Source organism: Nyctereutes procyonoides, unplaced genomic scaffold (genome assembly GCF_905146905.1).
Source record: "Nyctereutes procyonoides isolate TBG_1078 unplaced genomic scaffold, NYPRO_anot_genome, whole genome shotgun sequence".
NCBI classification, from domain to species: domain Eukaryota; kingdom Metazoa; phylum Chordata; class Mammalia; order Carnivora; family Canidae; genus Nyctereutes; species Nyctereutes procyonoides.
In genome coordinates, this window is record NW_026575133.1 from 44,550,911 (window position 1) to 44,569,274 (window position 18,364).

At 38.5% G+C, this 18,364-nt stretch overlaps 1 protein-coding gene and 1 long non-coding RNA gene across 3 annotated transcripts in view; one reads left to right on the forward strand and one right to left on the reverse strand.

Moving 5' to 3' along the window:
- LOC129493674 (uncharacterized) overlaps positions 1–18,364 on the forward strand; it is a 73,811-nt gene that overhangs the window by 47,074 nt on the left and 8,373 nt on the right. The window contains exon 4 of one of the 2 annotated variants that reach the window (XR_008661187.1): positions 14,907–16,090. The exons of the other annotated variant lie outside the window; for it this stretch is intronic. This is a non-coding gene — a long non-coding RNA (uncharacterized LOC129493674). Of the gene's footprint in view, positions 1–14,906; positions 16,091–18,364 lie in introns of those variants that run through there. 2 annotated transcript variants of the gene reach the window in all.
- DAW1 (dynein assembly factor with WD repeats 1) overlaps positions 1–18,364 on the reverse strand; it is a 45,511-nt gene that overhangs the window by 11,036 nt on the left and 16,111 nt on the right. Inside the window, exons 3-10 of the mRNA XM_055300064.1 lie at positions 18,143–18,287; positions 16,479–16,537; positions 13,663–13,785; positions 9,807–9,906; positions 5,435–5,542; positions 2,926–3,032; positions 1,915–2,017; positions 1,045–1,159 (exon numbers count right to left, since the gene is read on the reverse strand). Coding sequence (XP_055156039.1) covers positions 1,045–1,159; positions 1,915–2,017; positions 2,926–3,032; positions 5,435–5,542; positions 9,807–9,906; positions 13,663–13,785; positions 16,479–16,537; positions 18,143–18,287 — 860 coding nt within the window. The remainder of the gene's footprint in view (positions 1–1,044; positions 1,160–1,914; positions 2,018–2,925; positions 3,033–5,434; positions 5,543–9,806; positions 9,907–13,662; positions 13,786–16,478; positions 16,538–18,142; positions 18,288–18,364) is intronic.

Here is an 18,364-nt window from a genome sequence, read left to right on the forward strand (position 1 = left end):
GTAGCATCTTACATGCTTGTCAGGAATACATAGTCATCATGAGGATGACCTGTTATTTACCGTCATAAATCATCCGGACATGGTGTTTATGTAGTGTAACAATACAGAAGGTTATCAATGAGTGATCCAGACATCACATAGCATTATATGGGGCTTTCAGTGAAATGTCACAGATGCATTGTGGCATCACATATATTTGTCATCAATATGAGTTCTAGTATCACATCACACAAGGTTATCAAGGAGATGATGTTGACATAGTATACATCATATGAGCAGTCAAGGAAAGGATGTAGATAGAGTATAATACCATAGATGTTTTTTTAAGAAAATTTGAGTATGGCTGTATTATCATGCATGGTCATCGGGAGGATAATGATACATAATGTAGTATCTTGCTTGGTGACACAGATTTGGAGTCGATATAGCATGTAACATGTGTCCTAGAGGGATGAGATGGACATAATATAGTAGCATATATGGTCAACAAGGAAATGACATAAATGTATTATAGCATCATTTGTGGTCTTCAATGAATTGAGGCACATGTGGTGTACCACCAGCCCATGGTTATCAATAAGATGGTGCAGACACAGTGTAAAATCATAAGTGGTGAGCCAGAAGATGATGTATAGCACATGAAGATGTGCTACACATAGTGGAGCGGCACATGTAGTATAAAAGAGATAATGAAGATTTATTATAGCTCCATGGATGGTGGTCAAGTTGATGAGGCTGACATAATGTAACATAATGCATGATTAGTGAGATGACCAAGAATATATTATATACAGTATCAAGGGGATGTGAAGACCCAGTGTAACATCAGATGTGGTTGTCAAGGTGATGCAGACACTGTAACCTGTGGTTACCAAGAATACCATATCAACATAGTGTACTGACCAACATCACAGAGATGAGGCAGACATAGTTGCTCTCACAGCTAATCATCAGGTAGATGGCCTATACTGTAGAATTATATTTGTTTATCAGAAAAGCCTAAATCTCTCCAGAAGAAATTAAATGTATGAGCAGATGACCTACCATCAGCTGAAGCAGTTGCAATAAGTTTTCCAGTGTAATCAAAACAGCTGTCTAGTATTTCATCATCATGGCCTGTTAGCGTTGCCACACATTTTCCATTTGAGGCATCCCACAGCTACAATACAAAAAAAGAGGGTGACTGTGACTTCCCATCTCGAGCGCAATAATTGAAAGGAGTAGTCTTTATGACATGCTGATGGCTAGCTGAATAACTGTGCCAAGACCGTGTGCATAATTTTCACATGTTCTGTTCATTTTACCTGGATTCATGACAAGGCACACCTTGGACAAAGAGAAGACCAGAGATAGACATTTAGAATGGGTAGTGCAAATCTGCCACTACATTGGGAAAAAACTCAAAGTGCATGTTTCACTGATTGGAGTCGAAGTGTCCTCTTCTCATAAGCAGGTCATCGAATGATAAGGAGTTTGATCTAAAGCTATAATTCTAGAAAATGAAAAGTATATTAAGATTATAATACATTGGATATGTAATCAAGTAATAATTCCGGAGCATAAGCTCTTAGCAACAGAAACTTAAAGGCAGGCAGACATTTTGAGCCTCCTTGAGATTCATTAATTCTAATCAAAGTTTAACAAATGAACAGTGAGACATTAAAGAAAAATAACATGCCTTTGAAAATAAGATCTTGTAATACATTTGGTTCAATTAACATTGTTTTACTATATCATAATTCCGTTAAACTTTGGAGATCAGAAACTTAACATTCAAAAATACCATTTATTATTTATAAATTAATGTCCTAATTTTGCAGCACCTTTGAAATGCGTTAATGTTGTAATGAATACCTGACACAGTAAAAAGTGCACACAGGAGAACTGTAAAGCAAAGATATTTCTTGAGCTCACCATGCAGGTTTTGTCCATAGAGCCAGTTAATATCAGAGAGCAATCCCAACTGAATAAAGCACTGCTAATCTCAGCACAATGCCCGATTAAGGTATACACCTTCCTACAAAATAGAAAGGATTTACCCTGGTGAAAGAAGCCTTACTTCAGAATATGTGCACAAATAATGATGTCAAGCCCATCGGTATAAGATTCCAAATTTTGGTTCATACAAAATAATATCCTTGGTGACAAAACAATGATGGCTCTAGTATAGCTCAAAAACAATCAACTAGGCTACAAATTGAATTTTAGAAAAAAATATACTTAAATTTTAAGCACTCACAAATAACATTACTTAAGACTTGAGAAAGCCATGGGTAAAAAATTAAATACAGTCGGTCTGAAATTCTGGAAGTATTCTTACACCAGATCAGTGAGTCCCTTGGTAGTTTGGAAACTATCCACCAAATGTCCAAAGGGCCCCTCTTCTCCCACATTTTTTATGGTATCCAACTTGACTGCTACGCCTGGTAATCAACCCTCCCAACAAGATACAGGCAAGCCCAAGGTGGAGCTTTACAACACAAATAGCTTAACTTAGTTAACTTCTTAGCAACTAGAACACAAAATAATTAGGAAGGAAATTGAAGTTGTTGGACTAAATTAAATTTGGAAAATTAGCCATGATTTTATTTACTCATGATATCCATGCCTACCATAATGACAAGCCATTGAAATTTAATTACACAGTACATGGAACAAATAATAGCCATACACCCAGGCTATTGTTAACATTCTCCTTTTATGTTGCTGTGTTGTATTATTTGTTCAGAATTCCAAGAAAGCTCACATTTTTTTTGTGGATCAGAAATATCATTAAATAATGAATTAACTTATTTTCAGTATGTCCTATTCCCATAGACTCCAAAGCACAGTTAATAGAAAGGAGATTAAACTAACTAATGAACAGCAAAAACTGTCTTCTTAACCCTCGATCCAGACTAACAAATTCTTAAAGACAGAAAATACCTTCCAGTATCAGCTTCCCACACTGCAACTGTATGATCAAAAGATCCTGTGACGATTCTGTCTCCTGAGGTGTTAAAGGACAAAGCGATGATTTCAGCTGAATGTCCCTAGAAAGAGAGCAGATATCGCCATGCGTCACCTGCAGAAAAGCAATCCCTACAAATGCACAATGTCACAGTTTAAAAGAAAATGCTAGAAAAGGCAAGACTATAGAGAGGAAAGAGATTAGCAGTTGGCTGGGGGTGGGAATAGGAGAGACTACAAATGGGCACAGGTACCTTTTTGGGGAAATATTGAAAACTAGAGTTTGGTGAAGGTTGCATAGTTCTGTAAATTTACTAAAAGTTGACTTATACACATAAATCAAGCCCATTTAACTTAGTAAAATTAAGTAAAACTGGATTTTGTTTGTTTGTTTTAATGAGCAGGATGAGGGCATGATTTGTGAAATCAGAGAACTTTTTTCTACATTGTCTTGGAAACACTTTTTAAAAGGCTGTATCCAAAAAAAAAAAAAAAAAAAAGCTGGAGCACCTGGGTGGTTCAGTGCATTAAGGCTAAGTGTCTGACTTTTGGTTTGGGCTCAGGTCATGATTTCAGGGTCCTAAGATCTAGCCCCATGTAGGGCTCCCCACTAAGCCAGGAGTCTGCTTGTCTCCCTCTCTCTCTGCCCTTCCCTTGACTTGATCTCTCTCTCTCTCTCTTTCTAAAATAAATAAATAAATAAATATATACATACATACATACATACATACATACATACAAAAGGCTGTATACATTTTGGCTTAACAATAAGTGAAAAAACATAAGTGATAGGCAGGTTTGTAAAATAAAGTTCAAAACTTTAAAAACGGATATTTTTTTAAAGATGTATTTATTTATTTATGATAGACATAGAGAGAGACAGAGACAGAGACAGAGACAGAGACACAGGAGGAGGGAGAAGCAGGCTCCATGCCGGGAGCCCGATGCAAGACTCGATCCCAGGACTCCAGGATAGCGTCCTGGGCCAAAGGCAGGTGCTAAACCGCTGAGCCACCCAGGGATCCCCCTATTCATTTTTTAAAGATTTTATTTATTTATTTAAGAGAGAGAACAAGGTGTTCTCCCACCTTGTTCTCCCCAGCTGAGCAGGGACCCTGGATGCTGGGCTCAATCCCAGGACCCTGGGTTCATGACCTGAGTTGAAGGCAGACACTTACCGACTGAGCCACCCAGGAGCCCCTTTTATGATTATTTAACATAAAATAGGCTAATAAATATCTGATCTTTGGCCTGGCTTTCAGCTGGTCACAGTCTAGGGCCAATGTATCAAACATTCTGAGACAATGGGAAGAAGCCCCTCTCTGCAGGAGACTCTGCTCTGTTTCCCTAATTATTTTAGTGAATTAACATGATTACTTTTTTTTCAAGAGTGAAAAAGTTAATTCACAACACAAATTTCTGGTTGATTTCAAACAGCAAAAATTAAATGCAGCTGAACATTAAAATTCCGAACACACAAAATGAATGTGCTTGTCCGGTGGCAGATGTAGGTGTGCAGAGGTAGATGCATCTTTTGGAGACTGTTAGGTGTCGGTCTGGAAGAGGAGGTAGTGAAGAGGCAGTGACCCACCGTGACCCACAGAACTGATGAGAACGAAGATCGAAAGAGTCTACTTACATTAATTAAGGTTGGCACTCTGAATTAAGAAGACCCCGTGGTGTTAGTTTAAAAAAAAAAGAGTGCTGTTTCCTCTCTTTTTCGAGTGCACTTTTTATCTTTCTTGGAAAAAGCTCTCCCAGGAAAGGGGTCCTAATTTTAAATCCATTTATAATTTGAAAGGATAAGAATTGGATTTCCTATCCAGCTGTTCCCACCGACTGGCTCAGAGAATCACCTTCCGTAGGACTGTTTGGGCTGGGGTGGGGAGAAGCAGAGGGAGCAGGTGGGAGGAAGGTGCTGGGCGTGTGGTGATGGTGACAGACAGGGGTCCCTGTGGAGATACACCACCAGCTCTTGCTCTCTTGGGCAGTGCCCTTTGGCCTTTCTTCTCCTGCCACTTACTTACCCCTTGTCATTTCGGACTTTGCAATACGGGAAGCTTCTAAGATGGGGGGTGGTAACGGAGGACAGTGTGAACAGTCGTCCTTTTATGGAATCTTCTAGCAAGTTTCCCCAGTTCTCCTTCTTCCTACTTGCCTTTAAGCCACATAGATGGTGCTAGGTATTAAGCTATATAGCTGGTATAACTTACAGACTGAAGCTAGTCAAAATAAAAAGCCCATGTGGCCTCCCCAGCTGCCCCATCAAAGTCTTTTGGAGTAACCAGCAAACCAACTGGTTTGAAGAGTGAACTCTTTTCACTACAGTCTGGAAAACCAATAGCTCATAAATATCTTCTCACTTAGAGCTCATTTTGTAATAAGAAGATGTATAGAGACAAACTGAAAGGATAGGCTTACGCTAAGCAATGGCTAGGGAAAATGCCAAACTCTTGAAGCTGGTGACATTATGAACAGTACGTACTCTTAAAGTGAACACTTCCTCTCCACTCTGAATGTCCCACAGTTTGGCTGTTGTGTCCATGCTTCCAGTAGCCACCAGTGTGCTTTGAGGATTGAATGACAAACACACCTGAATTACGGGAAATGGAAGAGATTTTAGAAAGATAGGGTTTTAAATTGTCAATTTTGTATAGAAAAGCTTTTTAATTAATTTCTATACAAAATTAATTGTTGATTTTGTATAGAAAAGATGCCATCACCTTAGGTTGAGCCTAAGTCTCTTTAAAATCCGCGGTGAGATACCAAGGGGCTATATGGGTGGCCGGCTTCCCGCAGGTTGAATCCTGAAGCACTCTCCTCTTGAGAAGATGTGCTCTCCCATGTCACCCAGCTCAGGCTGGCAGGGGCACCGGCATACCTTGCCACTTCCAGACCACAGAAGAACAAGAGTAAAAGCAAACTCATCTCCTTTGCGATTCATGTTCTCTGGCTCCCATCTTCCTTGTTGTTAACTTCACAGTTCTTTCCATCCTGCCCCTTCACTCATCAAGGACTTGGGCTATTGGCTCATGGTCTCAATTCCAAGTCCCAGGTGGCCTCCATGTGAGCCATCATTCCAGTAGCCCAGACTTATGAACCCGGACTCCCTTTCATAATCACTCCTGTGGCCACATCTTGGACTTTAACATCACTTTTTCTCGAAAATTCACTACTGATACAACAATCTCTAGATCCAATTACTCAGTGCATCCCCTTTCTTCCTTACCAAGCCATCCCCAGGATATCCTCCACCTCATGGAGATGCCTGCCTTTTCCTGTCCCCCCATCCCCCATTCAACTGACAGCCTGGAAACATCAGTCCTGCCAGCATCCTTAGTATCTTCACTCCCGGGCTCCCCTCTCTTTCCCAGGCACCGTCTGTAAGACTCCTAACAACTGTATCAAGCTGGCATTTCACCCACTCATTGGCCCTCCCTCATCACTCAGCTGAAGGAAACTGCATAGCAGATTACAGGTGTTGCTCCTTGGAGCTTCCCATCCTCAGCTGTGTCCTTAGCACCATCCCCTCCCTACCTGAAAGTGCCTCTGGCTCAGCACACTCTCCCTTTCCCTATTCTTGTCCAAGGTCTGTCCTCATTCCTCCCCCACAGATACCCTGGCCTCCTACTACTTCCCTGAGAAAACTATCATGGGGGACCTTCCTCACCCTGCCTTCACTTGCTGTCGTTCAGTGTCAGGTGCAGAGGGATCCCTTTGCCCTTCTGAGACCCCCTCTTGCCCACACTCCTAGGGGAGATGTGCCCACTAATTTTTCTGTCCTTCTGGACTGGATGCCTCCTAGTGGCCTCCAAAGATGCTTGAGCTTTTCCCACATAAAAAAAACAAAACAAAACAAAAACAAAAACCTCACTTGCCTCCCTGTACCCCTTTTTCAACTACCTTTTTTTCCTTTTCACAGCCAAATTCCTTGGGAAAATACTGCACCATCATCACTGCTTGCCCATTTCCCACTACGTCAACTCTTTGGAACCACTCTAGTTAAATGATCCAATGGCTCTGTCAGTCACCTCACTTAACCTCTCTGACGCCTGCAGTGTTGACTCCTTTGTTCCCTGTATTTTCTTACTTCCAGACAAAACTTTAACAGTGTTCTGCTTTTCTTCTTTTACTTCCTATGTCTTTTTTGTATCTTTTAGAAGATTCTTCTCTTCTCCATCTGCTCAAGACGCCATCACACTTTTCCCCATACTGGTCATTTTCCTTTCAGAAATTGCAATTCCCCAGTGGTTTCCATTGCCACCCCGATGCCAGTGACTCACACATCCATGTTTTGTTCCATGACCCTGCACTCAGTTCAGCCCCAAAGGGCCTCTGCTTGGACATCACCCAGGCAGCTTTGATCAATTTAAGACACGCAAGTCATATGACCATGAGCCTGCCTTTCCTTTTATATAGAACTGGTGAATGCTACTGCCATTCCAAAGCCAGGGAATCACCCTAGAGCCCCTTTTCTCCTTCAAGCCTCAAATCTGCTTGGTAGGGCAGCCCAGGTGACTCAGCAGTTTAGCGCCGCCTTCAGCCCACGGCCTGATCCTGGAGACCCAGGATCGAGTCCCACGTCAGACTCCTGCATGAAGCCTGCTTCTCCCTCTGCCTATGTTTCTGCCTCTCTCTTTGTGTCTCTCATAAATAAATAAATAAATAAATAAATAAATAAATAAATAAATAAATAAATAAATAAATAAATAAATAAAATATTTAAAAAATCTTCTTGGCAATCCAGTCCTACCCTTCCACTCCAATCTCTCTCATATTCTCTTCACTTGCCTCATGACAGGCCCCTGTCATCTTTGTTGGAAATGCAACAAGACAGCCAGCTGGTCCCCACTTCTAATCATACTTCACATCGCCACAAGAATGATCTTCCTAAAGAGTAAACATGACCATGCTATCTTCCACCTAAAAAGTTTCAACAGTGCAGCATTAGCCACAGGATGAAGTCCAAATTCTTTAGCATAGCATATGAATCAATACTATGGCCTTGCCAGCCTCCTCCACTTTGATCACGCTTACCATGTGCTATGGCTTTGAATGGGTTGCAGTTGCACCAAGACATGATGCCTTTACCCCAGGCAGTGGGGGTAGCACCAAGGATCCTTGCCCAGCACCTCTGACCATGGGCCACAGGTAGCTCCCCCTCCCACAGTGTGTTGCACAGCCATATTGTCATATTCTGTGCATGTCATCACAGGGGAAGTTTGGGAAGTATTTCTGTGGCCACATGGAGTCATCTGAGTTCAAAAGCATGCCCCACTGTTGCACACCTCCCCTGGGTATTGGCCAGTGAAACTCCTGCTGCCTGGAGAACGTGCTACCTATCTGCACAGACTTTCCTTAACACCCTTCGACCAGGTGCTTCCCTCTCTGACCACACTGAACTTCCCACCCACTTCTAGCACACCTTCAATAAATCTCTGAATTTATTTATTGATGACTCTCCCCCCTCTACTGATCTATAAAATCCCTGCAGGTAAGAACTATGTGTGATTCTATTTGGTAGGCCAAGCACACAGGCCAGGACTCAATGCATGGTTAATATTTAGTAAATATTTATTGGGTTGATGTTGTTGACTATGAAAATTATCAATCTTCCTAGGAACTATATATAAAGAGAACTTTTTCAAAATTCCAAGGGAGTGAGAGAATGAGGATTATGTCTTTCTTATGAATTTGCCAATTTGCTTACTCTATGTCTTGGCACCTTCAACTGTAAAATGGGGAAATATCTAGCTCTTAAGGTTGCTATGAGGTGCAATGAAGCTAATATATGTGAAGGGCTTACATATTAGCACAAAGTTATCCTTTGTGCACACTGAGTACCTTAATGGTCAGTTATAATTTTGTATTGCATTTTCCCCCAGTGTTTAGCAAAAATATTAAACATAGCATGAGCCCTTATTGTATGCCTATACCAAGAATCCGAAGGATAAATATAAATAAATCTTATTCCTAAAATAAGCAGCTTGTTTATTTTTAAAAGCTATCATTTGTCCCATAGGGTGCCAATTATCTCACTAATTGTTATAAGATGTAACACAGAATTGGCCAAGGGCAAGGTCTTCCCAACAGCGAAAGACACTTAGACTATCAAACTATTTATGCAAATTCGGGTTCTAATGATATCCAGAAAACAATCAGCCTACATACGTCACATGTAATTAAAAAAAAGTTACTTTAAAAGCCTACATATGTCACATGTTATTTAAAAAAAATTACTTTAAAAGCTATTTTAAGAATTTTACCAACCCTCATCAACTCAGTCCTTTAAAAGCAAGTCATTGAAAAAGAAAAGGTCAGGTTAGCCATTGTACTCAAATGTTTATCATATTGCACGTCCACTTAGTCAATGCAGGATATAGGTCTTTGACGACAACTGCAAGATATAAAAACTCAAATAGTTTGTAAATTACAGTAATGCCACCATATAAAATATACATAAACTAAAAATACTGGATATAATTGTAAAATTAATCATAAAGGTAGAACCACTATTTGTATAATGGACTGATAAAAAGAAATAGCAGTGATGTATTGATGTAGGTCCATCAATAGTAACAAATGTACAGTTTTGATGGGAGTTGTTGATAATGGGACATGCTTAGGGTGGGGGTGCAGGACTGCGGGAGCATATGGGAAATCACTATAGCTTCCACTCAGTTTTGCTGTGAATCTAAAACTACTCTAAAAAATAAAGTCTATGAAAGAAAGAAAGAAAGAAAGAAGAAAGAAAGAAAGAAAGGAAAGAAAGAAAGAAAGAAAGAAAGAAAGAAAGAAAGAAAGAAAGAAAGAAAGAAAGAAAAACATAAAAGTGTAATAAAATAAAATATACTCACTATTTCTGCTGTGTGACCCCTAAAGGTATGGTAACACTTTCCCGTTTCTACACTCCACAGCTTACAAGTCTTATCGAAGGATCCAGTGGCAATTTTGTCACTAAGATTTAAAAAAAAAAAATGGGTTTTGAAGACAAATTCAAGCACAGGATATGATACACTGAATTAAGACGAGATATTAATACATGGGTCTGTCTACTCAGAAATTTACTTTGTAAAACAATACATAACTTTACATTTGTTTCAGTGGACAACAAAATTAAGGTCTAATTTTTCAATAGTATCAGTTTGCATGTTTAATTTTAAATATTTTACACTGAAGGCATAAATTTATGTTTGGGATTACAGTAAGTTTTTAAATTGCCACAATGAATATGGCACAAAATTTAGTTTAGAAAATTATTACCAAATGGAAACAAATAATGTATGAGTTGCAGGGACATAGAAAAATTCTATTAGTAGGTCTACTGACAAGGTTAATTTTGAATTTAAAAGAAGAAGAATGAAAAGATATAAATCCAATTAACCATATGGCTAGATAAGGTTTTGAGAACTTAGTGTCTCCTTGGGAAAATAATGCCAATATTACTCTGATTGTAAGGTCTTTGAACAAGAAGGAGGATTTAGAGAGGAAGTAGGGTAAAGACCTGTCCCTTTCAAACAAGAGGTTTCCCGGGTATACTGTGGGGCAGGGTGACTGTCAACACCCAACAGCTAAGAGCGGGTTGACCTGCTTAACCTGTGATCGTAGAACTAAATCTTTTCCTTTACCGTTGACCCCTGTCTCTTACACCAAGTCATCAAAATGTTCACCCAACTGGGTCATCAATTACAGTTAGAGCTCATTGTTCAAAACCGTGAAGGGATTTATGACCCAAAATGCATATCCTAAGGCAATTTATATGCGCTTGGCACAGTTGCAAAATTTATATTTTGTCCAAACTAACACTGATGCCCTGTATCTCTCCTTTGTTCTCAGGCCAACCACGTAGTGTTTCTGTGGTCTTTGAGCTAATGGGAGTGAGGTCCTTTCTGTCATGCTCCAGGGACAGTTTGTTCTGGAGAATACCCACCCACCTAGAGCTTCCTAACACTCAAAGCTGCTTATCAACCCAAGGTCTGCACTGGCTCTCCTCCATCCAGTCTGGGCATTCCTCATCAGCTGTTGACGTCCGCTGGGATGTGGTTAGTTTAGAACACTAAACTTCTGCTCGGATGTGCTGAGAGCCCCGTGTGCCCTTTATCAACTCTTTCCCTCCACTTTCCATCCCTCCTGCTCCTCAGACATATCATCTCAGGTTGCTGTTGTTTCTCAATCGATTCCTGTTTGATCACACACTGCTCTCTAGTTCCATATGCCATTACATGATAAAAGATAATACCAATGACATATTTTTTAGAATTACTTTGTTGAATCAAAGCTTACTCCCAACCTAATGTATAAAACATATAAACACTAAACTGGTTGAAATTCATCTCTCTCCCCACCCCCTTCCCTTCTCCTCTCTTTTGTTCTCTTTCTTCCCCTCTCCTCTCTCTCTCTCTCCCTTCTCCTCCCCCCCTCCCTCACACACACACACACACACACACACACACACACACACACGCACATGTTCCCTCTCATTCTTTGGTGGCTATCTTGAACTCACTCTACTGAAACCCCAATGCCCCCAAATGCCATGGAAAATGCTGCTTTAAACCGTACATAAATCAGCAGACTGTAATTGGACAAGTGAGTTTTTCATTAGGGGGTCTTGGTAGAGTCCAACAGCAGAACCAAAAGAGGAAGCGTTCTTTACCTCCCTATCCCCGAAAAACTTTGTTCTCAGACATGCAGAAATATCATATCTTTTAAGTAGCCTATTATAGGACATGGTATTATATCATAGAGAATATACTTTTAAAGTCCTTTAAATAACATTGCAATTAGAGTAGGAATTATACCAGAAGTAAAACATTCTATCATATATAATTTCAATAAAATCTTCCTCTCCCACAGGTTGGTGCAATAAGGTATTATAAAAATCACATTCTCTACAGTGTATAACCGCATACATCGCAGTTAAGTTTTCGGTAATGTAATTGGAATATTTAATCATTTTAAACGTACCAATTAACTTTGTGCCATCACAATTGATGTGTTTTAAAAGTGTGTAACACTTTAAAGAGATGTAATGACATTAGCAACCTACATACCAAGTTTTTAATATTCATGGGATAAAATTTCGACTCTAAGTGCATCAGATTTTTATAAAACTCCCTTTATTGCCCCTGCCACTATCCTACACTGCTTTCATCATCTCCTGAATTTATCACTTTATCTGTCTCCAAACTAATCTCCTTGCCTCCTGTTTCATCCCTTCTCACACCCTCCGGCCCCCTGTCTCTGCCAGAACAGCTCTCCCAAAATAGCACTTTCATTGAGTCCCTCCTTCATTCACAAAGCTTTCATCAGAACTCGGTCTTCCAGAACAGAGTGCAAACTACACAGAAAGCTCTGATCTTGCCCACATTTGTTTCTCACCAGAAAATGTGCACTAGAGAGCCAGGGGTGCCAGACAAAGTCCCACCTAACCTCTGGAGCTGCAGGGTGCCCTCACCCACGATGCCCTCCCCACTTCCCTCCATCTTTCACCTTCCAAGCTTCTGCTTGAGCCCCATATCTTCCACAAAGCCTCTATCAGGAGAAATCACACAAATCTTTCTCCTCTTAACTTTTAAACCATTTACTGTTGTGTTCTAGTCATCATAATACTATGGTAAAAGACATGTATTTATAGAAACAGCTTGGTGAATGGAAAAAAGTCAAAGTGAGCCACCACGAGAAAAGACGCAACGTTCAGATTTTTTTACGCAAATATGCAAGGCCATGGCCTTTTCTTTGGCCAGCCAGAGCTCATTATCTGTCTTACAGAAATTATATCCAACATCTACAACCACCCAATTTTTTTTATTAAAAATGCCATGAGAACTTAAACATGCTTGCAGAATCTGAGCACAAAATTTTTCTAAATGTTTCAGTGTGTTTTCTAATTTTTACATTGCTCTCATCTACAACTTCATTTAGTAGCAATTTTTTTCAAAGATTTACCTTATCTATGCATTCACACACAAAGAAACCTCAACAGCTTTATTTTCACATTCATTATTTCATTAGTTTAAGCAATACTTAATTAAATTCCATAATTACAATTGAAAGCACAGCCAACATAAGCAGTTTTATGTAAAAACACAATTAAATCTTGGTGGGCCTACCACCTAACCTGTGGCAAGAGAAGCTGAGCATATCGGTGAGTGGGTGGCCCAGTGGGTGGCCCAGTTGCTACAAGCATTCAGGGAGCAGAAGGATAGCTAGAGGACTAACTCAATCTGCTGAATCAGTTAACTAGACATTGGTTTAAAAGGCCATTATATTTTGTACTGTTGTGTTACTGTACACATTTGTTTTCTGCTAAAGACTGTAAATTAACTTCTAAACAAGGCAAACCATGTTATGTGGGTGTGTCACATTCTCCAGAAGCCAGTGCTGTAAATATCAGTAGGACCTGCCTGTCAGAGAATTCCCAAGAGAAGGGACTCAATTCTGCCTGAACTTGGACTCTTGCTCTCCTCTTTATTACCAGGTGATCCCAGGAAGGGTACTTGAACTTTATATACTTTATATGAGAACAGTAATACCTATCCCCAAACTCCTGTAAGCATGAAGAAGATAATTAAAAGGCTTTCAGAGCACACATCGGGCACTTGACAAATTTTAGTTCTCTCTTCCTTTCCTCCTCCAATAAATGGAGGGAGAGAAGAATAAACAAATTAATGGATTTATAAGGAATAAGTGAATGAGTGAGAGTCTCTTTACCCATAAGGATTGTTGAATGCTATGGCATAGACTACATTCCTGTGGCCCTCCAGGGTGTGAAGCTCCTCTCCAGATGCAGTGTCCCAGAGTTTACACGTCCGATCATAGCTTCCTGTGATAAAGCTAACACAAGGAATATAAATCAATCATAAAGTGACAATAGCAGTGTGTTAATAAAGACCTCCTTTGTTTTAACCTGCAAGATTGTAAGCCCATTTTTGTTGCTTTTTATAATGGAACTTGTGTATGTAGGACAGTTAAATTAGGAACAGTATCTAAATGTTTTGATTAGAAACTTTCCAATTTATCCCTAACTCAAAAAGGAGTCACTAAATAAAATAAAGAATATCCAATAATCTTTCTAATAATATAAATAATTAATAATTAAATAGTGGTCATCAATAACATTTTCTCAAACTCTGACGTATCTCAATAGACAGCATCATTCTTCCCATTGGTCAGACCATAAAATCTTAGCACCATCTTTGATTCTTCACTTTCCCTCACATCCCACACACAATCTATTGGTAAATTCTGTTAGCCCAATCTCAAAATACACTTCTAATGTGGCCACTTCCCACCAGGCTTCATTGCCTCTATCTCTTGCCTCAACAAATGAAACCATCTTCTAATGGGTGCTAGCTCACACATGATCTTTCTAAGTCTATTTTCCACACTGAAACTGGAGTTATTTTTTTTAACCTTTCCTAGCTGGCTTCCCAGCAATCTAGAGGAAAATCCAAACTTCTGCTTATGGCCCACAAGGCCAGCAGCATTGGCTGTCTCTGGGACCTCAATTTTGCCCAAAAGCACACCCTGAACAGCCACATTCACCTCTTTGAGAGTTTCTAAAGAATTCATTTTTTTCTTTTCTATACATGCTAATTCTTCCATCCATCTGGTTTACTGCCATCATCCCCAGGACCTGGAACGTGACTAGCAAATTAGTAAAAGTTCAATGAGTATTTACCTAAGATTTGCAATCCTCTTACATGAATATTTGACTACAGGAATAATTAGTATGTTGGCCTCTCATATTTTAAAGTAAAATAACAGTATCTTAGTTATTCCCTAAATATTCCATTAGGAAAGATACTTCTCCAACACAGAAAAAAAAATGCATGAAATTAGAAAGCCAGTCTCTATGTCAAGTGGTAATGATAAAAGTTGAACACAAATCCTGATATCGAAACTCAAGTAAGTGAAAGGGTTGACAAGGCAGTGTATCTTTGATTCTTCTCTAGGCATTTCCTTCTAGCTTCTTTGTGGATGTAAACTGGTACAGTCATGATGGAAGACAGGATAGTTGTTCCAAAAAAATTAAAAATAGAACTACCATATGATCCAGCAACCTTACTTCTGGGTACGTATCCAAAAAAAAATGAAATCGGAACCTCATAGATATATTTGCACTCTCATGTTCTTTGCAGCATTGTTCACAGTAGCCAAGATACAGAAACAACATAAATGTCCATCAAGGAATGAATGGAATATTATTCCATAAGAAGGAAGGAAATTTTGCCATTTGCAACAACATGGATGAACTTGGAGGACATTATTCTAAGTGAAATAAGCCAGACATGGAAAGACAAATATGTCTGATCTCACTTATATGTAGAACCTTAAAAAAAAAGTCAAATTCATAGGAGCAGAGAATAGAACAGTAGTCACCAGGGGCTGGGGAGTGGGAGAAATGGAGAGATGCTGGTCAAAGGGTGTAACATTGCAGATATGTGGGATGAGTAAGTCTAGAGATGTTATACACAGGTATGATGACTATAGTTAATAACATTGAATACTGGAAATATGCTGAAAGAATACATTTCAAGTGCTTTCTTTACACAAAATAGTGGTAACTGTGAAGAGTTAATATGTTAAATAACTTGACTATAACAATTACTTTATTATGTATATGTATGTCAAATCATGTTATGCACCTTAAATATATAAAGTTTATTTTTTTAAAAAAGGACATTTTTATTCCTTAGTTGTTAAAAATTAGACATAAGGAATAGAAATGGAAATACAGAAATACATAGGTGGAACATAGGGGATTCTCAGGGCAGAGAAACTGCTCTGTGTGATGCCTTAATGGTGGATAACTGTCATTACATGTTTGTCAACCCATCGAATGTACAAAAGCAAAAGCAAGCCCTAATGTAAACTATGAACTTTGAATGATAATGATGTGTTTGTCAATGTAGGTCTATCAACTGTAAGAAATGCACAAGTCATTGGGGGAAGATGACAAGGAGGAAATCTGAGGGTGTGTAGGTATCTGTACCTTCCACCCCATTTTGCTATAAACCTAAAACTGCTTTAAAATTCTAATACATTTTTAATTTTTTTTTCATTTTAAAATCTTAAAATTTTAAGGGCGTCTGGATGACCCAGTTAAGAGTCTGCCTTCTGGGACCCCTGGGTGGCTCAGCGGTTGAGCACCTGCCCCTGGTTCAGGGCGTGATCCGTGGTCTCAGTATAGAATCCCACATCAGGCTCCCTGCCTGGAGCCTGCTTCTCCCTCTGTCTGTGTCTCTGCCTCTCTCTCTGTGTCTTTCATGAATAAATAAATAAAATCTTAAAAAAAAAAAAAAAGAGTCTGCCTTCTCAGCTTATGATCTCAGGGTCCTGAGATTGATCTCTGCATCCAGCTCCCTGCACTGAAGGAAGTCTGTTTATCCCTCAGCTTTTCCCTCTCCTTCTGCCCTTCCTCTCCCACCTCTACTTACATGCACACTCTCTCTAACTCTCTCAAAGAAATGAATAAATTTTAAAAAATTTAAAATTTAGAATAAATAAATTTAAGAGAACCTTACCAAGAGCCCGATTTATTAAGTGCAACATTAGTCAATGGCAGTATGTGTGCTCTGAGAACCTTCAATGAAAGAAAACATCATGTGTTATAGACTCAAAAAAATTAAGTTTAACTCATTAATCTTAACTTCAGACTAATCAAGACATTCAAGTTTGTCTTCGTTACACATAATAAATGAACAAAAATCCACTATCTGGACAAATGAGAAAAAATACATTGTGCCTTCTACTATTATGACCAATAATACATTCGGTAGTTACAAATAATTACAAAAACATAATTTGATCTGTTTTCTATGGATTTACTTGTAAAATAAATTATTGCTACTAAATAAGATATCAAATAGCACTAATTTATAACACTTTCTTTTAAATATTGCACATGATAATACACCAAACATGTTTCAAATATAGATTTTAAAATATGTTATTATTTTTGGAATCCTAAAGCTCCTCTAGAGTCAGGATATGTCTCATTTTATGTATCTTTCAATTCCTGCATTGTCAAGCATGAAATGGCTGCTTAACATTTATCAAATGAACATAAATAAATTGGGTAGTCTGTTTATCGATAGAGTGATTGGCTAGGCTGGGACAGTCACAGTTATATCTGCTGCAGGAGTATAATTACTAATAGTATCCCTTTTCACTATCAAAAATGTTCCCTTTGGAGGATAAATTACAAGGTCATGTGAGTTCTAGAACTCATATTTGAAGTTAAATAGTGCCACCTGCTGGAAGAAAGGTATCACAAGAATAATTTCTTATCTTTCAATAATACATTGAAGGGATGACTACAAAAGATTGAATATTTTGTATCAAATAGAATATGTCAAGTATGTAAATAATAATTACATTTTCTTATTATTTTATTTAAGTCATAAGGAGAAAAAAGTGTAATATGAATCAATATTAGAATAAACTATTAAATATTGTTAAATAATTAAGAAAAACTAAAAGCTGTTCCTGAATAAGTGACTATATTTGTTATACTTTTAATTTAATCCACATAAGCTGTAAAGAAACATAGCTATATTTATACCACATTAAAATTATCATATAGGGATCCCTGGGTGGCGCAGCGGTTTGGCGCCTGCCTTTGGCCCAGGGCGCGATCCTGGAGACCCGGGATCGAATCCCACGTCAGGCTCCCGGTGCATGGAGCCTGCTTCTCCCTCTGCCTGTGTCTCTGCCCCTCTCTCTCTCTCTCTGTATGACTATCGTAAATAAATAAAAAAATAAAAAAAATAAAATAAAATTATCATATAAGTCATATCAAATAATTTACTGAAATATATTTAGTTCTCATGGAAGCTGAAAATATTAAGTATCGATATACCATGAAATACAACCTCTTAATTTATTCCAACTGAAAAAATATTTAATTATTCAGTAACTTAAAACTACCTTAACGGTCATCCTTTAAATTTAACATTGTAAAGAACAGCCAAACTTACTACAAATCCTTATTTAACTTCACAAGAAATAAATGTTTGAATTTCATTCAGTCAGTCAAACAAACCCTAATTGAGACTTAGTCTCGGCAAATATATGTGAGGCACAGAGAGAAAGAGAAAATATAAACCGCATTTTGTCTCAGATTTATAGGATACCAGCTAACTCATTGAAGTTCTTCTGTTTATTTAAAAAAAAAAACACGCATTACCTTAAAAAGATAGAATGTGTGGTTGCTGTGCTGTCTGAGTTTATCCTGTAATCTCTGAATTAAAAGCTTTACTTGCTCTGATCTTGAAGCTGTGATTAGAGGCTCTGCTTTCTGTATTTCTTCTACTAGGGCATTGACTTCAGTGCTGAAATTCACAAAAGAAAAAACTTACTTTTTTCTATGCCAAAATTTGCATGCACATGCATTCCATGAAGAACTTCA